The sequence below is a fragment of the Ambystoma mexicanum genome, chromosome 9, assembly GCF_040938575.1.
Source record: "Ambystoma mexicanum isolate Mex_15411 chromosome 9, UKY_AmexF1_1, whole genome shotgun sequence".
Taxonomy (NCBI): domain Eukaryota; kingdom Metazoa; phylum Chordata; class Amphibia; order Caudata; family Ambystomatidae; genus Ambystoma; species Ambystoma mexicanum.
In genome coordinates this window covers 695,768,371-695,795,978 of record NC_090931.1, presented here as the reverse complement: position 1 = coordinate 695,795,978, position 27,608 = coordinate 695,768,371, and the positions used below count along the sequence as shown (strand labels likewise).

General features: G+C 42.6%; 1 protein-coding gene across 4 annotated transcripts in view; it reads left to right on the top strand.

The window, feature by feature from the left end:
* The window catches only part of ADAM23 (ADAM metallopeptidase domain 23), a 742,840-nt gene that overhangs the window by 694,945 nt on the left and 20,287 nt on the right, over window positions 1-27,608 (top strand). The window contains exon 25 of one of the 4 annotated variants that reach the window (XM_069615575.1): window positions 2,670-2,760. The exons of the other annotated variants lie outside the window; for them this stretch is intronic. Within the exon in view, the coding sequence (XP_069471676.1) occupies window positions 2,670-2,760 (91 nt within the window). The remainder of the gene's footprint in view (window positions 1-2,669; window positions 2,761-27,608) is intronic. 4 annotated transcript variants of the gene reach the window in all.

Below are 27,608 nucleotides of genomic sequence, written 5' to 3'. Positions count from 1 at the left end.
TCTTCATCCGTTCTCAATCCTGCTTGGGTGCTTGGCAGACATGTTGCCTATCAGAACCACGCACCTGCTCGTTGACCGAGACTGCAGTCTGGCATGTGCAATCCTAGCCATTACATTTTTTGCTACCTACAGCCATGCCATGGGGTCTAGGGGGGAACTGCATCTTCCCCTTCCCCACTCCTGACATCAGCCACAGGAGAATACACCAAGCCAGGAACATTCTGTGTAGCTCGTTTGGCTGTGCTATGTTCCGTGGCAAGGGTGCGGACAGCCAGCTCCATTTCTTTCCCAAGTGTGGCAGCACAGTTATGATATGATATGATAGTTTATTTATATAGCACCTATACACAATGTGTTTCAAAGCGCTTCAAGGCAAGGGAAGGAACAAGGGAAAATACAACAACATTCTTACAGGCCATGAACAGTAAGGATGTGAAATTAACTATTGTACTCGGCCTGACAATAGCTAAGACATAGATAAGGAAGGGAGGGGGAGAGTGGGAAGGAAATGGAAACAGACAGGCGACTACCATACTAGGCCTGACAACATCCGGAGAAAAACAAAAGGTGAGGGAGAGGGGTTCAGAAAGGGAGGGGAGGAACAAAACAAGCGACTATCGTACTAGGCCTGACAGCGTTTCAGATAGTGCTGGAGTGGGGGGGAGCAGTAAGGGGATGGGGGGGTGACAGACAAGGTTGCTATCATACTAGGTCCAGGGACAATTCTGATAGAGTGAGTGCATAGAAGAAAGTAAGGGGAGGAGGGGAGGAGATAGGAAAAGGGAGAGGGAAGGGGAGGAGAGAACAGAGAGTAAGCAGTCAAAAAGAGTTGAGAAGCAAGAGGGGAGAGCTAATACAATTGCAGAAGTCAGTAGTAACACACTTACACCTGCTCCACAGCTGCAAAGGAAAAGAGGCTGGAGGAGTAGGGAAAAGAGCAGCAAGCAGGAAGGCACCAGGTGAGCGGGGCTTAGGCCAGGTGACCTAGATCCACTTACACCTGCTAAAGCTTGGAAGGTGTCCAAGCAAAGGTCCTACGTGGTGAAATATGAGGGTGGCAACGATCTTGGTTCTGCCCTAGCATGCAGGTAACACACGCGGAAAGAGGGAGTTCTCTTTCCTGTGGGTTGTGTTTAATATGCTCAACAGACAAGCCTGGTGATACACTATTGCAGCTTGCTCGAGTGCATAGAACTCATGTTTCTTATTCACATAAGAATCAGGCCACATGCATAGAATGGGCTCGACTCTAGTGAGAAAACAGAATGTAGTTTCAAAGGAACCTTTGTTTATGGCAATATTTGCTTTGGCTTTGTGACGTAACTCTCTTGCTGACAAGGCACATTTAATTATTTGAGGATGCAGGTGTTTCAACCAGAAACTTGTTCAAAAGGAATTACCATTCAGCAGGGCAATCCTGAGTCAGGTACCACACAATAAAAGGAGCAAGCTGATTTCCGGCCAGTGGATGACGGCAGGGGAATGTTACAGAGAGCAGGGCTAGGCGAAACCCATAGCACAGAACAAGCTAATGAACAGGTTAGCATGGGCAGTGTGGCAGAGGGCAGAAAGGTAGGGGAGGAGGAGTAATGTGCGGCTAGGCACAGAGAGCGCCTTCATGGTTAATGAGGTGCAGATTTGAATGTAGTACTAGAGTTCCAGTCTACTGGGGCAAGAAGGAAGAAGGAGCGGAATCCAGAAGAGACTTCCTATTTGTTTTCTGAAGGACCATCGCAAGATCCCTGTAGGAGCTGTCCTTGTTACCTCCATTCTGGTTCCATGATGGGTTTTCACTACAACTACACTATATCTATTGTCCATGTTTTATCTGTACTGTCCAGATAAAGAAAATATCTAGGGAAATTGAATTCATTTTGCATAGTGCACATTTATCCTAAAAACCTGGTGTTGATGGGGTTTCAATGGACCAGACTTGGAGGCCAGTAGTTTAGATGCTTAACTTACTTTCCGCAACATTCTTTAACACCTGCCCTGTTCTCTGTGCTTCTTGATTGGCCACTTGAGCGTGATGAAGAAATGACTTGATAGATGTCACTTGTCAGTGGCCAGACGAGCACCTCCTCCTACTTCCTGTTCAATGATTTCTCTAAACTTCCATCGCCCACCACCTGACACTCGCCCTGCCCACACATGGACTTTGCCCAACAGAACAGATTATACAAAGATTTGAAACAATTTGGGACAAGATCCGCCCTTGGAAGGAAAGACTTTTCAGGGAAAGTGCACCTGAATATTTTGAGTAACTTCCCATTAAAGAGGCTTTTTTTTAACCAAATATGTCTGCATTTCGTCCTCCCGAAGCATTTGAATGTTGGAAATAATGTTGATTCCTGAACCAATGAATTGTTTAACAGTGTTTCCTATGTCAATGAGTAAACTTCGACATTGAAGTCAATGGTACTGTTTTAAGTCTCTATGAAGGGTGAAGAAAACTGTATCAAATGTTAACAAGCCATATGTTGTTTGTCTCATTCAGAGGCCGACATAAATCTGACCAATTTCAAAAAGTGAACTTCCTAGAAATGTTTGGCACATCAATCGTGGAGGGAGGGGGGATTTTGAGTTGTCCTGAAATCGCTTATCTACGTTTCCCTTGTGAATGCAGTGGATGGTTCTGACGTATTTCTTCCCATGATCCTTTGTCACAGGTCCTAGTGCCACCAACCTTATAATAGGCTCCATCGCTGGAGCCATCCTGGTAGCCGCTATTGTGCTTGGGGGTACAGGATGGGGCTTTAAGTAAGAAATGACGCATGTCTTATCTTCCGTGGCTATGGCGTTTCTCTTTACTGCTTACATCACACACGTTTTGAGTTCCTGCTACAAGACCTTATGTCAAATTTAATGAAATATGCAGATGATAAATGTTTATGCATGCATTGAAGAATGGGGGCGCTGGACACAAGGGGGGAGTGGGAGGTTTAAAAAACAACAGATGTCACCTGGGTGCAAAGTCACTTGTTCTGAAGACAGGGTTTCTAATGTTTAAAACTGCACACAAAGCATTGTTCATTTCCGGTGTCAAAACCCCATCTCTCCACAGGTTGACTAGAGTCTGTGGAAAAAAAACAAATGCAAAATTAAGACATATGGAAAGAAAATATGTTACAATCTATAACCATGTAAAAGAACCATGCACTCATTGCAAACCTGTGCATAGTCTATGCTGAGTGGCTTCACACAGGTTTTACATCTCAGAATCTGAGCAGCTTAGCCATTAGTGAGCGCTATTGCTTTGAACCCTTCCACGTGCTAAAGCTCTATGCGGTGGAATATTGGCTATGCACATTCTTTGTTGACCTTGATACAAAGGCATGTGTTGCTTTGGACTATATGGCTCTGCTTTTCCATACCGAGCGTAATCACCTTTTGACTCTCAGCACCCAGCCCAGATATGGCCCACACGGCCGGCCGTCTAGAATCTGGTTACTAGCTATGGGAACCCGCGTGTTAGTCAGCTTGCGAATGGGCTGAGCGTGGAATCTTAAAGACCACTATCCGACATTTTGGCAGGTTCTATAGATTGGTCGTGGATTGGAACACCCGCTTAGGACGAGCAACACTCTTGCGCCCAAGAGCTGTTCATGGCCAGTATAGAGCTCATTCACCAGGCGTTGGGGTTACCTGCAACTACAATTCCTTATTATGTAGCATAAGCAGAGATACATGGATGCAGTATTTTTCCAGCGCTGTCATTCCAGCACTGTTCTTTTTGCCACTAAATAAACCACAAGGAGGGTCACAAAAAATAATACACCTTCAACAAAAAAGTGGTTTGCTAAATCTGTACAGAAATGTAAAGCTTTTAAGAAAGCAAACTGCTTTGGACAAAGACAGGCTTTCTGTGAAGTTATCAAAGACATATTTGAAGAATCAGATTGATATTCAAATTTGGCGAATCAATTTTAAAATAGAAAACCATAGCAATATATGTACATGTGCCTTACTAAGGGTGTACGAATTTCAATGATAACACAACCATTGAAGAAGGTGCGAGTTCTAATTTAAATTTGTATTGCTGGCAGATGTGGGAAAAAATAAAATAGAAAGTGCAAGCACTGCTTTCCATGTACTATTAATCAAGCAGTAACACCCACCAGGGTGGAAGTTCCAAATGATTATTTCCTCTGATGCTGCAAACCTTTTTTTCTTTTTCAACAAGGGCGTGGGATCCCCTCTACTGAGAACGAACATGATTCAAATAGCCTATTCTTTGGAATGTCTTCCACTCAGGAGGGTATATAACCATGTTTTAGCTCACTGACACATCACAGGGGAGAAATATCCATTTGCATATCAGTCTAGTCCCCCCCCACCGGGGCAGTCCGTCACCGAAATACTAGACAATTCTCCTCTGAACAAGAGTTCCATCAGCAACCCCAGACACGTGTTTCAGCCTTGTTGGGCTTCCTCAGTGAGGTGAAGCTATGCCTCTATATGGCACAGTGGGCACGTCTGGATTACCTTTGGTTGCTTAGGGTGATACCCGAAGTTTGACAAATTAAACAAGAGTGTGTGAGCCCATCTGCTGAGAACGAACATGGTTTAAATAACCAGTTCTATGGAATTGCTTCTACTCAGGAGGGTCTACAAAAACGTTTTAGCTCAATGACCCTTCACAGAGGAGACATACGTTTGCATATTAGTCTGATCCCACCCACTGGGGCAATCCATCACTGAAATGCTAGGCAAATCTCCTCTGAACAAGAGTGCCATCAGCAACGCCAGGCATGTGCTTTGGCCTTGTTGGGCCTCCTCAGTGAGGTGAAGCTGAGCATCTATAAGGCACAACGAGCAAGGGGTCCACGTCTGGAACAGAAGCTATTTAGTTAATCACAATAAGTTGATAGGTTTATGCCTTGGGAACGCTGTGAATCTGAGTTTACTGTCATGTATCCACATCATGCCCACCCACATATTGGATGTATTTAAGGACAACAACAGTTGTGACAACAAAACCCCTGAAATTCAGCTAAAGCCGCCTTATCTTCGCGCCCCCTGTTGCACAGCCTATGACCATAATGATGACATCACAGATGACATCACTGATGACATCACTAATTACATTACAGCAGTAAGTGGCATCAAGCATGCCCTTGAGCCATGGTCAGTGTGCATGACCAAATATATTTTAACACATGAATGGCTACTAGTCCTGTCCTTCAGTTATGGACAGTGGTCACAAGTTTCACCCATTTGCACTGAATATTTTAAATCACTAACAGGCGTCCAACCATAGAATGTGGCCTTTACCAGTGGATACAGCTTCAACCGTGTCCACTGTATGTTATATACACTGATCAGACACTAGCCATGGGCTTTAGCACAATACTGGACAGTCGCCACAATCTTTGTCTGTGCCCACTATATATTCTACTATATAAATGGGCCTCACTAGCCATGGCCTTTGACCATGAGCAGTGTGTGCATCTTTTGGCCATGTCCACTGTATATTTTAAAATAATACAATGCAATAAACGATGGCCTTTGGCCGTGCCCCCTGTTTTATACAACACTAACCAGCCACTAGCTGTGGTCTTTGGCTGTGCCCACTATATATTATATAGACGATCCAGCCACTAGCCATGGTCTTCAACACAATACTAGCCAGTGGCCACAGTCTTCAGCTGTGCAGACTGTATATTCTAACATATTATTCAGCACTAGCTATGGCCTTTAGCCATGGCCAATGACTACAGCTTGCAAATTTGGCCACTTTATATTTTAAAACGGTGATGGGCTACTAGGCATGGCTTTTAACCATGCACATTGCCGCTTATGAACACCAACCGACCACTAGCTATGGCCTTTGGTGCTGGCCAAGGATCCCAGCCTTTGTCATGGCCAAGTCCACAGTAGAAAATTGTTATTATTGTAATCAAAGTTCTAATTCGCTAACTTATAAATTATGTTATGTCTGATTCCATTATTGATGTAATCAGTTATATACAATGTAATTAGTGTTGTCATCAGTGATGTGATTTGTGATGTGGTCATAGGCTGCAAAACAGGAGGTGCAAAGCTAAGGTGGCTTTAGCAGAATTTCAGGGGTTTTGTTGCATTAAGTTCTCACCTTAACGACCTCTGACCAGGCCCACTGTCCATTTGAAAACGCTTCCAGACCACTAGCCATGGCCTCTGGCCATGGCCGGTGGACACGACCACTCCATATTTTAAAACACTTGCTTCCCATTGCTGAAAGACGTTCATCAATCACAAACTGATTCTGTCCTGTTTTGACAGTGGTATTGTTAAGTATGACATATTGCAGGCTTTGAGAACTCACAATGTTTTTAGGCAATGCACAAACAGATTAAATGATTTGTCAAGGATCACACACTTTGTTTAGGCAGTGTGCTACACGCCACTTGTTTTATGGCCGGTCTCTTGGTGACTGTTGTGATAAATCGCACAACCCCAACTAACCAAATTTAAGCAGCATGTAAAAGGAAAAATAAAATGACTAGCTGCAAGATTAACATATGCCCAGGTACTTTTGCCTCATAGCAAAAATCGAAAGCTGACATCCATGAAGATATGCACAGTAAGCGGACATATATCATAAAATGAAATATACTAATGTAGTTCAATAGACCAACTACCTGCACAAAAGTGTGGAAGGCAAAAAAGCATTGTCCTTTTAAAAAAGGTAAGGAACACCAGACAAATAACCTGAGAGAGGAAATGTTTCAATATATATGCTGGCAAAGTATAAAAGATGCACACCTTTTAAACCCAGCGGTCTGTCATGAAATATTCCCATGAAAATGAAATCCCAACACGAAACATGTGCTTGTGGTCTTGTGAGAAAGCGTTTGCACTGGGAGCAGGACAACCTAAGTAAAATTCTGGTAGCCAAATACTTGAGCAAGTTTACCAACCCCGAAAGAAACCAAGGGGTTGTGTCCACCCTCTGAAGAAAATTTATGCTGTCAACCCATATGTGTCCTTTACTTGTGTTGTAAAAAGCAGTCACAATTAGGGGAAAATAACTGTACCAGTGACCAGGATTGCAAACTCTCTTGCCACATCGTGGACAAATACTCATGGCTTATTTGCCCTCTTATCATTTCCCCTCCTCACCCCCATATCTGGCTTTCAACAATACTCTGCTTTATAAAGATAACTTGAAAATGACACACACCATAGTGTCACTCAAATATATAAATCCTTATAGAACTTTGTTAGGCGAAAGGTGTATGATTGTAGCAATATACCCGCCATCTTGACAGGGAGACAAAATAGCATTACATTTTTTAAAATAGTAATGAACACCAGAAAAATAACCTGAGAGAGGAAATCTTCCAATAAATATGCTGGCAACGAATTAAAGTTGCTCACTGTTTAAACCCAGCAATTTGTAGTGAAATATTCCATGGAAAACAAAATCCCAATATGAAACAAGTGCTTTGTCTTGTGGGTAAGCGTCTGCACTGGGAACATGACAGCCTCAGTAAAATCCTGGTATCCAAATACTTCATCAAGCTTGCCAACCTCGAAACAACCCAAGGGGTTGCATCCACCCTGACGCTGTCCACCCACATGCATCCTTTACTGGTGCCCTGAAAAACACTCACAATCAGGGAAATATAACTGCACCAGGGTCCAGGATTGCAAACTATCTTGCCACATTGTGGGAAATACTCATGGCTTATTTGCCCTTGCATCATTTCCCCTCCTCACCCCCATGGCTGGCTTTCAACAATACTGTGCTTTAGAAAGCTAACTTTAAAAGTACACATACCATAGTGTCACTCAAATAAATAAATCCTCATAGAACTATATTAGGCAAAAAGTGTAAGATGTGGCATTATTTCCCCCATCTTGACTGTGAGACTACAAATACCAAACTGCAATTCAGGAAAAGGCAAGAAAATTGTCTCTGAATGCAAAACTTTCAATGACTGACAGTAGCACCTCCTGTGACCGACCCTGCTTAGTTTCAAAGCAAGGAAGCATCAAGCCCCTTTAGGCCATGTTTCTCTAAGTGGTTTTGTAAAGTGGGCTCATTTATTAGGCAGCATGGCCTTATGGGGCTGACTCCTTCTTTGCTGTGAAGGTAAGCAGGGTTTGTCCCAGTTTCTGCAGGGATGGGAAACCCACTGTTTCTGTAAAAATATCTATTGACTACAAATACCAGAATGCAATTCAGCAAAAGGCAAACAATTGCCCCTGAGTGCAAAACCTTCAAAGACTGACAGTAGCAAGTTATAAAAACAATTATAATTTAGATTCCCATTTGGTAGCCTATCCATGCAGTAACCGGGACTGACCCTGCTTAGCTTCAAAATAAGGAAAGGGTCAGCCTGTTTCTCTAAATGGTCTGTAATTTGAGGGTAATGATTGGGTGACATGTCCTGAAGAGGGTGGCTCCTTCCTCACTTTGAAGCTAAGCAAGATTTGTCCCGATTACTGCATGGATGTGAGACCTGAATGGCAATCGTGTTATTTTTCACCCCCAAAAATCACTATAGTGGTAAAAATATTCAAAATATCCCAAAAAAGAGAAAAATAATGTAACTGCGGGTACTGAACTACAGATACCCTTGGCTATCCTTACTGCTTTATAGATGTGACTATCAGAAAAATGGCAAAAAAATGCTTTCGGGCCCTCACCAAGTGCCCCCCCTCATCTGTGCAAGCTCCCCGGGCCCCTAGAGGGCTTCCTCACCTCCCCTGCACTCTCCCTTTTCGCCCACAACACAGGCTTTTTCTGTGACAAAGTTTGCATTGAGATGTCAGCTATTTGCGACTATAGCCGAGACTTACAGAAAGCTTTGTGCTGCAACCTCAGTCCCTAGACCCCTCCAACTCCCAAATTTCATTTGGTACCATCTAGCCACCCACTTTTAGCATGATGGCATTTGCATGTTATTTGTCCCACAAATAGCTTTTTTTCCTGTGTCTTATTTTCCCATATCCTCGGCTATAACCTCGAATATCTCTCACACCCAAGATGGCGGCTGTTTCATTTCTAAAAACACCCAGTTTGGGGTAAATCCCTGAGCTATGGCTGCCTATTTTTGAGAAGGGGGGACCTCATTCTCTGTCAAATATTTAAATAACCACTGCACAGCATAACCCCAAACTACACATGGATCGCGAGTCAATGCTTCCTGCCCAAGTTGTTTTGGACCCGGTCCAAATCTGTCCCACAGTTTGGGCTGTGCGCTTTGGCAAAAATGTACCTTGTTTGTCTATGGAAAAATGAATGGGAAGTATGGTGCAACTTCCTCTTCTTAATATCTTTTTTATTTTTTACTGTGTCTTTACAAATCTTTGCAGTCTGGGGGTGCCCACAAGTCTCTAATCACTTTTGAAATTTCAGTCAAATCCGTCACTCCAATCAAAATGTATTAACAGCAGAATTTTAAGGGGTTCCCATGAGAATCCAATTCACCTTAACTACAGGACGGCTCTCACCACCCTATAATATAACGTTTCAGAATGGCTACAAATACCTAGTGGTTTTTCAGTTGTTTCCTAGATGAGCTACTGCTGAACGTACTTGAGAACATTGACATGCCCATATTTAGTCCTAGATGGGGCAATCTTAATAATCCTATGAGCCATTTGGTGCACAAATAGAAAATATCCGGTGAAACAGGACATGTTGCGTCAAGGAGGGATGAGGCAGTAGAAAGTAGAGCTTAGCGATAGCTACGTGAATGAGTTGGAGAAAGGACGAAAAGACTTCAAAGGTGGCAAGTGTACATTGCAAATACACATAGCAGATAGTTGCAGGGCAACGGCAGTGATCATAAGAGCAAGGCAGTAGATGGATGGAAATACTATGTGAAGGGTTTACAAAGAAAAGGCATTTTTTTATAACCCGTATGTGAAATGTGAGCAGACCATATGACACATCCATGTTCTGAAGAACTTGGAATCTTTTTAAGAATAAAGTGAATACATTGGGTCAGAATAAAAGCCAAGAAAGGAAACTGAAGATGAGAATGAAGAAGAGAAGTCTGGTGGTATGAAAGAAGAGAGGTTGAGAGATGATATTTAAAATATTTCGTAAGAGCTTTGCCCAAATCTTTCCCTTATAGAACTGGGATGAATAGCTGGTGGGAACAATTGTGTGTACCTGGGGCAGAGGACAGAAGTGATACGGTACTGTGAACTTTTTCGGTATAGGAGATCATGGGGAAGACAGATGCTTTATTCAAAATCCAGGGAGACCAGGCACCAACACCAACAACCTTGTGTTTTCTAATCAACATAACACGTGAGAAATAGTCTGGAAAGTCCTAATGATAAAGTTCTTTGGAGAAGCAATTGGTTAGAAGAATGCATGATTTGCCAAAACATGTGAACATGCATAACACAATGGCTCTTTCACTGTAGGAGTTGTCGATGCACAAAGAAATAGTCAAAAGCATGTTATACACTATGGCTTCATTCACAAATATGACATACCCTTGACTTAAACCTGGAGGGGGCTGTGTGAATCACAAAGAAGTTACTAAGAGTAACTCCAACCTACTCCTGAGGTAGACCTATCAAGACAGGAGTAAGTAAGGGTTACACATAGTAGCTTCTTTGCGACTCAAATAGCCCTGTCCAGGTTTCAGACAGGAGTCTATCGGAGATAATTATAGTGACTTCTTTGTGAATTTGCCCCGATGCGTTTTAACACAGCAGTATGGGCCTTGTTTGTGAATAAACACTTTACCAATTATGAACTGTCGAAGGGATATCAGACATATAATCTGGGTATCAGACATCATATACAGAGAGCATTTACCCATAGAGTTGTAATCTATCATTGTCAGCACTTACTTCACATTGCCAATAAAGAAGAGGCACCTTTAATTTGCATTAAGCATTGACATCCAACTTGCTCACAGCATGAAACACATACACACTTAATAATACATATAACCTGATCATTGTCCACTGCTTTTACACAACGTTGACACAGTTGAGGAAGTATCTTTATTAAAAGTCTTAACATTTTAAATGCTGCCTCTCAGGCCAGTTTATGCCCAAAAGGCAACCATAGGAACCGCAGACACTGCAGAATAAAATGGCACTTTCCACATTGTAACTCAATAGTGTAATGCACTGGTGCTGATTTTGATGATAAACTTTTGGTCATACTTTAGATTGATTGTTGAAGACTATTTGGGGGTTCTTCTTGGAAAATCAGAACATAATCTAGAGTTCAAGCAGAAATTGAAATAATTCAGTGTGATCCCCTCCTTTTCTCATTTTACACACCTACATGGTTACGATAAGGACTTTGCACTTTGGTGGCATTCTGGCAAGCAAATTTATGTTTCACGAATCGATTAAATCTTCGGATTAGAATGGACATATGTGTCAAACCGTTCGGCAAATACTGAATCGGATGCGGGGACACTCGTTCTGTAGCAGAACCTCAAAAACAAAGGCCCGGCCTAGTTCACAGCTTGACGTGCATGTTTCTTTTGGGTGAGGAACTCGAGAAGGTGCTTTCACTTGTATGCTGAAAAAGGATGAGCACTCGGTGATCCTGACACTCTGCCTGAGAATGTGTTTGTTGATCGTGCAAGGCTAACAACTGGGTTCCTCAAAGCTTCTTGTGAAACAGGGCCTTGAGCAGTCATGCGTGATGATGGATGTCTACAAGGAAGCAAGGCAAGAGGATAAACACGTGCCATCGGCAAGAAACACGTGCCATGGGCACTGTGGTTTGGTCCGGCATCTGTGATTTCTCCATCTGCATTTTGCCGCCAAATATTTTGCACAAACATACGCATACTTGAAATGTGTCAATGATGTTCAGAGTGCTCCTTATAGAGCTTTGTGTCAAAATGCCTACGTATGAAACGTGAGACAGTGGCACATAGCTGTAATATTAAACAACATGGGTTGTGTACCCAGTATCTGGACAATTATTCTTTGTTGCACATAAGTATCTTTGACTTTCTGATTTTCACTGAAATAACCACTATGATAGCAAGGAATCTCCATCTTTTTGGTCTGGTGGAGAGAGTAGGAGCACCAACTCTCGTTTCCAAAACTGATGATCATCAGCAATCGGTATCGCAGGTTACTGATCATCGGCAATCCGTCTTGCAGGTTGCTTTGAAAGCAAGAAAGGATCTTGCCAGGAAAGTCTTAAAGCTTTTTGGAGGACAATTTTGTTCTTTTGAATAGTGATTTTTACGAGAAAGCACTTGGATGCATCATAATATGCATAGTAAACTCAGCGGCAGCTCCATCTTAACTGCAACACGCATGTAGGCTGGCAGATAGGGTAGATTGTCGTTGCATTCAAAAGATGAGGCTGGCAAGCTGAAGTGGTTGTGTATGAAGGTTGGGCGTCCTAGTGATTTCACAGGCTCTCGAGATAAAATCACAAAACATTCTATGCCCTATAGAGCACCCAGTGTTTCACCAAAGTGATCTGTCTGCAGCTTAAGACAATTAACTGTGTCTGCTTGGACATGTTGATGTGATCTGTATGGTTATAATCAGTACAGAACTGCTTGGGTCGTTCCTTCACAAGATGCAACATTATTGGGCGGTCAACTCAAGAAATAGTACAATGAATTGCAATGTAGCTGCATGCTGGGTAATTGTTGCTGTCTCTTTGTTTTCTAGTCTCTAAGAGAAACAAGTTTTGGGAAAATACTAGGACAAAGTAAATATAATTAGGATACATTTCCAAAGACGACACCTGTTGTCTCTACCAAGAACCAATGTGCCAAAAATGTGAAAACCCCTCTACTTCAAAAGAACAGGTCCACATAATATGTTCTTTGAATGGTGCTACCTAATAGATAAGAGGTGTCCTGGTCTTTTTTACTCCCTGAAACTTCCCAGCAAAAATGGAAGCAAAATTTGCACTTCGGAGGCAGCCCCACAAAATCCACATACACAGCTCCTTCAACCTCCTTGGATCTGTGGTAACAGCAGCGGCACCGGAAGATGTTCTACTTATATTACAACCTGATCTTAAGAAGAACTTTAAGATAAAATGCATCTTGTAATTTGCATGAATTTATAGGTGCAATGAAGTATGGATTACCAAGCGATGGTCTCACTACAAATCATTTACTCTCAATTTAAATGACCAGGGAGTAAGATACACTCACTTCAGAATCTAATCTGCAATCACTTTTTTATCTCCATCCTATACCACTGGAAGTATGACCAAATGCCTGTCAGTCTAACCCTTCCAAACCCAGACCATCACTGTAAAACCAGGTAATTCTCCTCTGAATAAGAGTATGACCAGCAGCACCAGGCATGTGTTTCTGTGGAAATATTTTTGTCTGTGGAAATTTTGTGCAACATATTTTGGTTGTTCTATTTTTCAATTGTGTATCTTTTATTGGCCCTCATACCTCCTCCTTAAGCCATGCATACCTCCACCCCAATGAAGTTATGGTAGTGAAATGTGAAAGTCGGTTAATCGATTTGAGCCAAGTCACATATGCTACAATGCCGCCTAGTAACCATCACTGGAAGTTCACCACTAGTTCAGAGCCAAACCAGCAAAGCATTGTGGGTATGCAAATTAGCCCAAATGCAAGCCTTTTGCTCCATGTAAGAAATGTCCTTTGTCTTATAGGGCCGTGCTACTTTATGCATAGCCTCATCAGCCCAAAACAGACATGGCATGTTTGCAAATCACCAATAAAGTTATGGTGGGTTTCGAAAGGACTGGAAAAAAACCTTCACCTACTATGTATAAAGTAACACTGGCCTGTAAGACTAAGACAGTTCCCTGCCCGCAGCAAAAAGTTTGCATTGTGGGCTAATTTGCATGCCCACAGTGCCTTGCTGATGTGGCTCCGAGCGGGAGGTGAACTTCAAGCAATAACTACCATTTTGGCATGTGTGACTTGGCTCAAATGGATTATCCACTTTCACATTCCAGGTGAAATGGTTTTTCCAAGCAGTGTGATGACCCTGTGATTCAGCACACTGTCTGCCATTGTATTGGAACGTAGGCAAGTTTTTTGTCATTTCTGTTAGAATTACACAAGCAATGTTTTTCCAATGACAAATTGCTCTCTGTGATAGTTGCCGATGATCTTAGATTTGTCAGTGAGGTATCCTAGTTTTTTCAAACGTGGTGGTCAGTGCAGTTGTGCAAATTGGGGAGAAAATTAGATTGTCAAAATTGGATTAAACTGGCATCTGCTAATTTGGGAATATTATACCAGGTTTTAATAACTAGGAATGTAATAGATTTTGCTAACTGGAAACAAACTGGAATGGTCTAATGGTATATAGAGAGCATACTGACATTTTGTAATTGCAAAATGGGAGTACACTGGAATTGTTTATTTGTGGATCCTTAATTAAATGGAAACATATTGGGATTGTAAAACTGGGAATAAGTTGCCATCATGAAAACTGAGTACACACTGGGGTTGTCAAAGTGTGAGTATATTGGGATTTTCCAAACTGAGTGTATGCTTGGATTGTTTTCTACAATTGTCCAGACTGGATATCTGCTGGGAATTTCTCAGAACATGCTGGAGGTGTTGCAATACATTGAGGGTATGCTTGGTTTTTGCAAACTGGACTGAAAGTCTTTGAATACACGGGAATTGCACAACCAGCGAATACTATGAGATTGCACAAACCAGAGTCTACCGGGGCTTTCATCGTGGACATACAATCTGGGTGAATGGTGGCTTTGCAAAACTGGGGTATGCTGATATTGCCAAATGCTTTGTTTACCATACTCCTCATAACACTGTTTGTTCTCTAGGATGCCAATAGAGCTCACTCGATCCCCTTCCTGTAACCTAATCTTTACTTTATGCTGGTAAAAACCAATATGTGCTGCCTCTATCATGGGCATACCAATATTCTCCACATGGTCTTGCACAGAATCCGCCAATTCAAGATGTGCTTTATTACCCATTCGTTCATTTACATGTCCTTTGGACATAGTAAATATATCAAGGATCGCCATAGTGATACTAGCTTAATTTATATGTAATAGTAATTTACTAGTAATAGTAACTTACTACAGGCTAGTTTCCTAATAGTATATATGGAGGTTGGGCCTAATTCAATTCTCAAAGCAGCCACAGGAATGGTCAGCTCAGCAGTGACCTAAGTATTTTTCCTTCTAATTTGTTTAAACAACCCACGTGATGTTCAGGGACAGCTTCTAAACCATATAGTATACATGGTAACAATTGCTTTAGTATAAACTTCCAAATGTCCCGCTACTGACTCTCCTCCAACCCTCTTGATGAATCCCCTCAATACCAGCCATTGTCACATAGCTTTAGCTTTGACATAGATATAGTATTGTGAGGATGGAGGAGCACTATAACATGGTAGCCCCAGGTAGACATAGGTTTTAACCTGCTCCAATTTTGTATAATTAATTTACCAGCTAAACCTAGTAGCGTATCGACCTTTACTCATATGTGCATAACCTTGGTCTTTGCAAGATTGATCTTCAATCTATTCTCATCTGCAAACTGGACCAGATTGTTAATGGCTCTTAGTAGGCCAAAAGGGGTGCGATCAAGTAAAACCGTGTCATCTGCATAAGAAATCCACGGTAGCGCCACCCCTCAAATACGTGGCAGAAAGGTCAGTGTCATGCTTAGTTTCTCCCCCATGTCAGCCACATGGAGGTTAAACAACAGGGGTGCAAGAACGCACCCCTGTTTTAGACCCTTATTAGTAGGCATGGGGGAGGAGATATCTCTGTTTTATGAAAGGCGGAATGTAACAATTGTATCTGTATCTGTGCCCTGACAAAATATAGCAGATTTTTGTCAATACCCCATCTTTCTAGCTTAGACCACGAGATATGACAGTCAACACAATCAAATGCTGTGGAATAATCGACAAAGCACATGTAAAGGTCGCCATCAGTCCCACTCAATACGTCAGCAGCCAGATGGCATAGGGCCCACATAGCCTGTATGGTGGAATAGCCGTTCCTAAATCCAATTGTTGGGGGTTTTATCAGGTGTTTATCGCTAAACCATTTGTTCAGTAATTACAACAGAATAATTGCAAAAGCTTTGCTGCTAGTATCTAGCATGCCTAGTGATCTGTAGTTGTTAGGGTCTGTGAGAGCCACACGTGTGTATCGGAATCATTACTGAATTAACCAACAGCAAGGGAGCACTCCTGTTGTGCATATTTAAATGTACGTTTCATGCAGTATCCTAGCCCAAAATTGAGGGCTGGACGTTCAGTATAACATTGGCTAACTCATCTTGCCCTGGGGCCCTGGATTCTTTTAGTATTGCCAGAATGTCAAGAATGTCACTTATTTCTTTATTCAGGACTGGGCCACCCAAATAAACATAGGAAGGTTTACATTTCGCCATGTTTTGGTCCCAATTGAGTCCATTTACATGTGCCTTCCAGGATTCTTCAGCTATAACGCATATTTCCTTAGGGGCCACTGCGGCCAAGTAAGTGCGATATAAGAATCTATGAGAATCATTTGTACAAATCAGTCCGTAGATAATTTTCCAATTTGCTGATTCAAAACTGGCTATATGGCCACACAGCCAATTCTTGTGTTTGGAAGATATAACCCCAATCCTAATTTTTTGTTCTTGGAAATTCAGGCTCTTATTTCTCTTAATAGGCCTCACAATCTTATGTAACAAGTGTTTTTCATTATGAATCGATAATCAAAAATTCAAGGGTTGTCCTTGCCTTGCACAGTCATCTTGGCCGCCATTTACAGGCAAGGCTTAATTATTGCGCATAATTCCACGAAATCACCTCTACAGCGGTTTAATATTTCATCCAGGGAAACAAGCTGTTTGCACAATGTGCTCATTGGCCCTTTTTAAATTAGCGTCAGCCCACAGAACTCTATTTCCCTGGGTGTTAACTGATACCTTGCCTAGTTCTGCCTTCCCGGTCTTCTGTGCATACAAATGAAAGGTAACTTTCATCATAGCATGGTCACTAACTAGGGTAAATACAATTTCATATTTTAATGCTTTAGAATGCACAGTGTCCGTAAGGCATATCCTGCGCCCATTAGTCCACATAATCACCTCCAATAAGCTTTCATTCCTGCTAGGCAACAATGGTACTAGGTTGAATTCCAGTAGTACTTCCGATAACCTCCGACCAGTGTGTATCAATGGGTTGGAATGCTCCGAAAGCAAACTCCATTGGTCATCTGTTATGTCATCACATAGCAAATTACTACATTGTGCATTGAAGTCACCAGCTATTATTATACTCCCCTTGGGGTTCTTTAACTTCCATGGTGACAACAACTCTGTCACCCATTTCAGCAGTGAGACAACATGTGTTCCATTAGGGGGATCATATACATTGAATATTAAAGTGCTTCCATTCCAATCAAAAACGTTCTTAGTTTCAACTGCTAAGCAATTATCACAAGATGTTCTAGTATTATACCTAACTGTCTGATAACCTTGTCTAAGGCCTCTGCATAAACCACCCCTAAGTGTCCCTTTCCGAGCTCTTAATTGCTGGTTGAAAGAATACCATCCATTGAGTAGGTCGACGTCAAACAAGTTTCTTGTAACATGAATATGTCAGTCGTGGCAAAAGCAGACTAGCCTAATGGTTGTGTAGTGGACAATCTAAATCCCCTTCTTTTCTATGATAGGTGGAGTCCTAATTCAGAGCTGGCTGATGGTCAAAACCATTGCTCTTCAGTCAAAGAAGCCCAAGCCTTATTGGGTAAAGTTTGCTGTACAGTATCCCAACCTCTTTTTTGATCAAGCAGGTTTCGTGACTGATTTTCACTCCATTGAATATACAGAGCTCTTAAAGCGTTCCTCCTCAGTGTGCCATAGTGTAGTTGCATACAGTAACCCATGGCATACAATTCATTAACAAATTGCATGAGTCTTTCGACCACCATGCAGCTGACAAACTTTACCACCACGTAATTAAATTAGCTATGATAGCCGGATAGTTCTACCCTTTCAATATCTTGCGACGTCAAGACAGACAACACCTCAACTTGTTTCAACAGTGTCATCCAGTTTCATCGATTTAGAAATGGGCTATGGCTGGAAGGCAAAATTTCTTCAATGCAAATGCATTGCGGATAGTATGCTGATTTGTCATGCTGCTGATTATAGCGGTGGGAGACTGCAAATTGGCCATCTTCCTGCAAGACTTGTGTTACGCCTAGTTGGTCCTCGGCTATTTTTTTTTCATTAAAAGAAGATACATGGATCATCCCATTATCAGAGATAGGCCTAGACAGTATCCTTGAGGCAACAGTCTCAGTTGTCATCTGAGAGAGTTCACTGGCCATAGGCACGCTACATTGTGTACCCATATCAGATTGTATCTGTTGCACCCTGATGACTTGAGCTTTATCTCGTTGTGTGGGTATATTTAATTGCTGACCTAGGTGTCACACTCTCTTCAGGAAATTGTAGCCATTTATCTTAAGTACTGGATTGTTGCTTTAGCTGTTTATTTTCAACAACGATATTCCTTGAATTGGCTCTCTTGATCTTCATTGATGTCACATTTGTGTTTACTTTTGGGATAGCTGCTAATGCTGAAGCATTATTTGTTGCTTCCGCAGATACTTGTTTTTAATGTTTAGAATGTTGTTTAGTTTGATTTCTCTTCCTGCGTTTCCGTGTTGTTTGCAAATTATTATTGGGTGACGAGCTACAGGCAGACGGAGATTGTATAACTGGCTGGTCCTGCGCGATCCTCTTTTGATTCATATCCACAGATGACATTGAGTGGTCAGAGATTGAAAGAAGGGTGTTTATCATACTTGACTCACGTGATGATTCTTCATCCCCCCTCTTCTTAAAAATCCACCTCTAATATTTCTCGCTTCTATCCCCTGTCCACTACACTATTCGTCAAAATCACATCCACTACCCTGGCTAAGATCCTCTTTATTGCTCTTTATTCATTTGCCAATGTGACGCGTAAGCCAAGAATGGCGTCCATCGTAACAACAATTGTGTTCAAGTTTGGCATAAAAGTAGAATCATTAAAATTATCATCTTCTTGTATCATACTTTTTGAAGTATCCAAAATCGTATTAACCACTGTGGGTAAGTGTATGTTCACTATTCTTTCGAGATCAGGTGTTATCAACAAATGAGTGGGAGGCAGTAATGCCGGGATTTCAATGTTGGGCACATTTCCCGATAAGGATGCTCGTCTTAAGTTCAAACACATGTTTCATAGAGAGGTATTGTTGTCAATGTTAGCCATCAAATTATGTGAACTCACTTGGTTGCAAAGAAATGTGTTATCTTCTCTTGCTCCCGTGGCAGCCCATCCACTGATTGTGTTAACCTAGCACACTGCAGGTTTTCTAGCTTTTTAGTGAGTTCAGGGGACCATCACCTCTTTCTTCACACGATATTTGTTCATTGCTGTTAATATTCATCCTATCTATGATTAGTTCAGTCAACCCCTGCGTAGGGCGTGATTTGGAAATGACCTGGTTTCTTTTGCTGTTAGGCCTGGGGCAATCCCCAGGGCTGTGCAAAGAATATGCACAAGGCGGTAGCAATTTAACCAATTTCTTCTTCCTTCGTAGCCCTTCCCTTTTTTACATTAATATCAGTATATTATACAAGGGAATGAACAGTGTATTTGCCAGAATGTAAGCGCCACTGGCCCCTCCAAAAAGACGATGATCTCAACGGTACCACAAAAATCACAATACAAGCCACCGCCACCCAGTCAAAAAGGGCAGCCCCACTATGAACTGTGAGGACTGTCAGTGCCAAAGATCCGTCCTGGCTAGCGGCTCCAAAAAATGTAATCAAAGTCCAATCAAGAGTCTGATGTTCAACTGAAGAGGGATGACCTGTAAATAATCTTGCCCCTAGTCAAGGAACAAGCCGTGGTCGTTACAAGTAGGAGGAGCACAAAGTCTCTACCCACACTCACAGCATCCAGGGGTTCCAGAATATTGTCAAGTGGAGAGTGTGTCAAGTATCACTCTCCACCCACACCATGGCTTTCTCAGCCCGTAGTAGGCAACTAGAGCACGTCAGCCACAATTGTCAAAATTGGGAATGGCAAACTGTGAGTATACTAAGATTGTGCAGACTGGGGTTATACCGGAATTTTAATTGGGATTCCTTACATTAGAGTTTACTGTGTTTGCCAAACTGCGTGTTTACTGGGTATCTCAATGTCACATTATGATGTCAGGTCATGTCATATAATGTCTTCGCGCCATGTCATTATGTCATGCTTTGATGCCATGCAATGATGCCATGTAATGGCATGCCACATTATTAAATCATGATGCCCTGTCACACTGTCCTGTCATTATGTCATTGGCATTTTGTCATGCTGTCAAATCACATACTTTTTTTATCATTTCAGGATGTTCTGTCATTCTGTCATGTCATGAAAAGGTTATCATGACCTCATGTAATGTCATTTCATGTTTTCATGTCGTCATGTTGTTAAGTCATTTTGGCATGTCAAGTTATGCCATGTAAAACCACAATGTAAATAGCACCGCAATGTAAATAATTAAATAAATAAATAAAATGTGTCATGATGCTAGGACATGGCATCATGCCATGTCACAATGTCATATCATTTCATGTCATGGTGCTATGCCATGATATAATACTATGATGATATGATGTCATGTCTAAACATAGTAGGATTGTGAAAACTGTATGTTCATTGCATTATCAGAAGTTTGCATCTGGAACTGCATTTATCAGAGGCATGCACTGCTTGTTTTAAAGGCAGCGCAGCCGCAATGCACGCCGGTCTATGCGCTCCCGCAATGACAGGATTTGCACAAGTTGTGGGGCTGGCACAATGACCACACGTGTGCTGGTGGTCGTTCCAGTGTTAACACTGGTGCAAATGTTGTCATTGCAGCAGTACTAAGATCAGTCATAATTGGTCATCTTGCTGGGGCTGCAATTAGCAAAACGGGTTCCATTACCACTTATTCTGTCTAAGCACTGGCGCAAATACAGGCACTGTGTGGGTGTTAGAACCAACAAAAGGACCAGATTTGCGTTGCTGTTAGTTCCTTTGCAAAAACATTATGTATACTGTATATGGTAATTGTGCAGATGCAAATCCTGAGATTGCACCACTACAAAACATCCATATTTCACTGTCGCTTCACACTGAAAAGATCAGGTCGCTGGTATTACTAAGACTGGTGCAAATTCGGGCCTTGGCCCAGTAAAATAACAAGTACTGTACCAGTGTCATCAAGACGTTTTCACAGCCTGAAAGTCACTAGCAGAAATTGCCAGATGGGTAGTGTCTTTACGGCGGTCTCTACCACTGGCTGAAGCCTCGGTCCCCAGCAAAGCTCTAGACCACAATGAGGGGCACTGGCCTCCATTCCATCTGGCACCAGGAACAGAAGGTGAAACCTGACGGGGGTGCTTTACAGGTGAACAAGCATGTTGTACTATATGTAAAGTTGGCCTAATATAAATTGTCAATGGTTGGCAAAGTGGGTATATTGGAAACTGACCATGCCGTGTTAACTGTACGTTATAGAAACTGGCCCTTATCCTCCTATTGGTCATGGAGTTATGTGATTAACTGGGCATACTGCAAACTTGAAATAATGGGCTACGCTAGTTTGCTGGACACTGGCAATGGTGTGATAACTAGCCATCGTGATAACTGGCAATGGGGTGCAATCTATATTCAACTATCCATACATTGAACACGGCACTGCTCCATTTATGAATTGTAACCTTGGTAGCCCAGAAACATCTCTCCAATAAGTCGCGGGGCGCCCTTGTTCAATTACACATGCATTCTTCTTACTTGCTTAGTGTAGAATGAGAGCACTGCCATTTTCTGAAAAAATGTAAATGAACATCGGATTAACGAGGCACTTTTTGTGGCATCAGGTGAGAGGGAAGCTCATTGTAAGCGAATATTAGCACTGTGGCAAAGTCTGCAGACACCTAGCAGGGTGACGAAATGGGCCGAATGCCTCCCCGAGTTACTGGATAATGGGCCCAGGATGGGTCTAGATTGGTCCCTGTGCCATGGCAGAGGAACATCACTTGGTGTTACCTTTGGGGAAGTGAAACCAATTGAAATCTGTCATTTAAAGTCTCACTCTATACAACAAAAAGTGTCACCTCTCTTCAGGAAGCTAAAAAAATAATTGAGATTGTGCCTTTATGGGAGGGGATCTTTGGAAGTGAAAGAGGACCTCCAACCAAATAATGAGATCTCTCCGAATTTGAGAGTGCAGAGCTGCTGAATCATCAGCACCAAACTGAAATGCTTTGTGCTAATCGTAAAGCAATCCCACGCGGACCATGCAGGGAAACTGAAATGCTGTGTGCTACTCGTAAAGCAATCCCACGCGGACCATGCAGGGAAACTGAAATGCTGTGTGCTACTCGTAAAGCAAGCCCATGCGGCCCATGCAGGGAAACTGAAATGCTGTGTGCTACTCGTAAAGCAATCCCACGCGGACCATGCAGGGAAACTGAAATGCTGTGTGCTACTCGTAAAGCAAGCCCACGCGGACCATGCAGGGAAACTGAAATGCTGTGTGCTAATCGTAAAGCAAGCCCACGCGGACCATGCAGGGAAACCGAAATGCTGTGTGCTACTCGTAAAGCAAGCTCACGCGGACCATGCTGGGAAACCGAAATGGTGTGTGCTACTCGTAAAGCAATCCCATGCGGACCATGCAGGGAAACCGAAATGGTGTGTGCTACTCGTAAAGCAATCCCACGCGGACCATGCAGGGAAACCGAAATGCTGTGTGCTACTCGTAAAGCAATCCCACGCGGACCATGCAGGGAAACCGAAATGCTGTGTGCTACTCGTAAAGCAATCCCACGCGGACCATGCAGGGAAACTGAAATGCTGTGTGCTACTCGTAAAGCAAGCTCACGCGGACCATGCAGGGAAACTGAAATGCTGTGTGCTACTCGTAAAGCAAGCTCGCAGGGAAACTGAAATGTGATGTGCTTGTCACACAGACATCACAGGCACAGTGGATACGTGACTGGCCAGTGCCGTGCACACCTATCATAGACAGGTGCCACCTTCATTTCGAAGCATTACAACACTACGAACATAGAGAGCTCCCATGGGGAACCGGCATCCTGTTCAAAAAGCCGTTTAGTTTGCTCACCGGCAGTGCAAAGTCCCACTGAACACTGTAGAGCGTATGAGCCTGCATCAACTTCACAGACAGGGAGACTGATTTCCAAAATGGTGGTCCAGGCTTTGACACTTACATAACATACAGGTGAAGCAATAAGAAAGATCCAGTCAAAGCCCCTAACCAATTCACATCCACAGGTGCAGACCGTCACAAAAAGGCCAACCAAGAGGGAGAATTTAAATAGCTATATATGATCAGTGACTGAGTAAGGCAGGTTTCATTGGGAGGTAAGTGCTTTGAGCTCATTTTTAGTCAGATGGTGCAAGGAGGAGGATCAGAAGCCTAGTCTTAAGCAATAAGCCCCGAGCCGCGGGGGCATTAAAGAGTCAGGTAATGCCCCTTACAGGGCCCCGGGACATTACCTGACCATGGTAAGGGGCTTATTGCTATGAGTACCCCGGCCCGCAAGACCGGGGTACTACTAGCATTCTTTTTCTTTTCCAAAACGCTGCAGCGTTTCAAAACAGAAAAAAAAAATTAAAAAATGTAAAAAAAAAAATGCACGCCAGGGACGGGAAAACAGGCCATTGGGAGCAAAAAAAAGGGAAAAAAGACGGTAAGTGGGGTTGGGAGGTTGTGGGGGATTGTTTGCAAGGAATGGGGGAGGGAGAAAGAAAACACCTACCCCGGCGGGGAGGATGGCAGTCTCCAGCCGTGTGGACGCTCGTAGTGGGGATTGTCCCATTTCAAGCCTCCTCATTGGCTAAAGGGCTGCAAAAGCCCCCTCCCCACCGGGGATGAAGATTTGAGGAATTCTGCGTGGGGTATGGACCATGAGAGAGCCAATCAGATTGCGTCTAACAATCTGATTGTCTCTCGCCATGTACTAATAACCCAAACACAACCCAAGGAGGAGGACCCCAACTGCCTAGGATAAAACTAGGACCAAAGAATTAATGAGTGGCCCTGGAGGTTGGCGGAAGGAGCAAGCCAAATTAAATTCGGAGGCAAGTGGTTTGAGAGTGGTGGCCTAGGAGATAGATGAAGAGTGTTGTATACCAGCAGTCGATTGTCAAGAGGTGAACAGGGATGAATTTCTGGAGGAGTAGAATAAAAACACAAAGAGGAGTGGAATTGCAAACACAACTAGGTGACAGCATTTGATTATCAGGGGAATATAGGTGAATATCAGGAGGAGGCACAAGGTGAAGAGGAGGAGGTTGGGGAGTTACAAACATCAATAGATGACAGGAATTGATTATCAAGAGGTGGCAGAAGGTAGCTACGAGGATGTAGCAAAAATTGAAATTCAGTGCAAGATCAAAATTGAACATCACAAGGCAACCAGAGGTGAATACAAGGAGGAGTGACTTGACCACCAGGAGGGGAGATAAGAGGAACTAAAATGGGAGGCACCCACATCAGCAAAGATGGTTCTTGATAGGTGTCAGATCCCCACAGGGGTTTAGAAGGAAAAAAGGGAAAACTCGTGTGGAGCAGTTGACATAAGGTGGAGAAGGAGGGAGAATTAATTGAAAGATCAACATAGAATTTGTTGGCAAGGACAAGGAAGGAGACTCGTAAGCAGGAGTTTGCTGAAGATGGGAAAAGGATTAGGGGGTTGGGCCTATGAGCTTGGTTGTCACATTTGAGAGATTTGAACAGTATAGTTGGCCACCTTCTCATCTTTTCAACATCATCTGCATCGTGTCAAGAAATCTGAAAGTAGGCATGACCTCTGACCAGGGCACAGCTGTCGGATAACATGAGTGTCTCCAAGACCTCAAGAAAGAGGTAGGCCCAGCCACTGAGAAACTAGAGGGACTAGCGAACACATAGGGAGAGAAGAGAATTGTGCAGAACCCCTTTATCCCTGTAACTAAGGGCAACCGAGACAAAGAATCTGGGAAGTCTTGAAAACCAAAATTGTTAACAAAGGTGCAAGCCCAGAGCGTTAGCAGCTGTATGGGAATGGCACCCTGAGACAATCCACAACTGAAGGAAAGTCCTTGCAACTTCTAGTTGAGTTGGGCTTGTTAGTTGGCCTCAAACACTTATCAGAACCACATACTTTTGTTGAGTTACCTCTGATTCTGTTTGTTATTTTCACCCAACACTGGAAAGATTTCACAAATAAATCCACAAAGCTTCAATCTCGTCTTTTGATCCTTTTCAGGAGTACAACAGTATTTGGATGAGATAGGCCTATATGTACTTTATGCTCATTTTGAACGTGTGCTCTGGCACCTTGAAGCGTCTCCTGTGCTAGATGTAATTACCAATAAAAATCGCAGACCAAATAACTGGACTCAAAGCATATAGCAAGGTACTACGTAATTCTCAATTTATTAATGCAGGGCAAATTGGCAGACATCAGACTGATGCTTGCACACTCACACACAAACTTGATTACACAGAGGGTTTATAACCCAATATGCATCATCTATGATGTCATCCTATGTGGCAAACTGTAAAACCTTTTGATTGGAGGCATTGTTTAGGGGAACATATCTACGTATAGAATACATAGGGGTAGTACACCATTGGCTGTCCCTTACCTGTAGGGCACGCCTCAAACTGCCTTTAAATATATGAATGCTGATTATAGTGGACACAATGGCAGTGGATTGGTCTATGCAACATTGCATAGCAGCTTACCCTATAGACCCACTGATTGGTTGGTATTCTCACCCAGCCTTGGACTTTTGGCTAATAAGCAGCACGTAACTGAAAAGAAACCCAGGTGCTTGAGTCATGTCAGATTACTCCCCACTTCACCTATTAGTCCATCATCTCTCATCAGTCCGACCATGAGCAAACGTTTCCCGTCTGTAGTTGACCTTGTAGCCTGCACTCTATTCTGGGACAATCAAGGGAGTGTAAGCACATCACTATCTCATCCAGAGCTCAATGAATAGCCCTTGTTTTCAACTTCTGAATCACATGTGAATTGACCACAAATGTGTTATTGCCAACTCTTATTTACTGCTATTTGAATTAATTATGCTGGGTGTCATTGCTCCTCTTCGCCTCTAGATGCTTCCTCACTCTATCGTGCATAGACTTTATGCACTTTTAATTGTCCAATACTTGGCTCTTGCAGATGTTTTCTTCTCCTTTAATCTAAAAGAAATATGTCTCCTGCACATGGTTTATCCGTCTGCCTCCCTTTGTGCCTCGTAGCTATTCCTTAATAATAACATCCTTGATCCCAGGTCAACACAGACTCCTCTTCATTTTGCACACAAAGCTATTTTCCAGTGTCTCCTGACTCTGCAGGCTTGATCTGTACCTGAGGTAGCTTGATTGACTCTTAACATGAGCCAGTGTACATCTTCCAATTATGGCCATTCTAGCCACATTATATATTCCTCTATAGCAAGCATCTATGTCTCATCTATCTTGTGTTACTGCATATTTACACTTATTGATCAGCAAGTTACTTTATCTTCTTTTGCATACATGATTACTCTTTTATTTTGTACATGTTTCTCTTATTGCTTTCAGTTACATTGTCACGCTTAAGTATTTTCATATTTGCACATCTACTTCATGACATCACTCTGCCCTCATCAGATTTCACTCAGCACTCCATTATGTCCAATGGTGCGTGCTGACATCCTTCCATTCTTTCAGTGCAAGGATACATTTGATACAGTTGTCTGAGTGCATATTGTCTCTTGTACTCTCAATGTGGTATAGGGACAACACATGGAGCCTCCTATAGAACTCTTCTCCTACTGTTCCAATATGACGGTGGTGAAGGGGCAGTAGTTAGGAAAATGGCTAACATCCACCTGCTCCTCTACACATGTATTCTTCACATGGAATGCAATTAAGCACCAAGATTTCATATTTTCGGACAAACATTTCTGATAGCCTACCTTGTCCATAAGTACTCTTACGGGTTCATCAATGGCTACGGGTTTATCAGTGACCTACGTTTTATCACCTGGATAGGAAACAAGAATCAATATTTCTTGAAGTGTGACATTTCTGTAGATTGATTTAACCGTGGGCAGACTCTTCCTAATATTACGATATTGGCAGGATGTTTATCTGGACATGTTCTTAGGTGTATTGTATCAACATTTGGTTGTTGTATTGTTGGCATTTCGGTGTAATGTATTCCTCTGTATTTATTATTAAATAAATGCACGCGTCTGTGGGTTAGTATTGTTTGTGCACCTAAAAGATCTGAGGTTGCCATTACACAACCGTAAAAAAACAGCATTGAACAGTGGGTCCCGCACCCCTCTTGGTGGCGAGGTCCTGGTGTATGATGCTAGGTGCTAGGCATAATCATGTTTTGTAAGGGACAACAAGTAAAGAGAGCTTTGCTTGGACAGAAGGGCTTCTTTGGTGTAGGTTCAGGATCAACATTTACAATCGGGTGCATTTGTCCACCCGTGTTCCAGAAGTATGTAACAGGAAGAGCATCCTTTTTTGAAGGAGCTCCCTAATGCTCTCATCCGCATTGCCAGTATCTGAGTTGCCTCTGGCCTGAAGTGCCAGACGTTTTATGCAGTGAAAT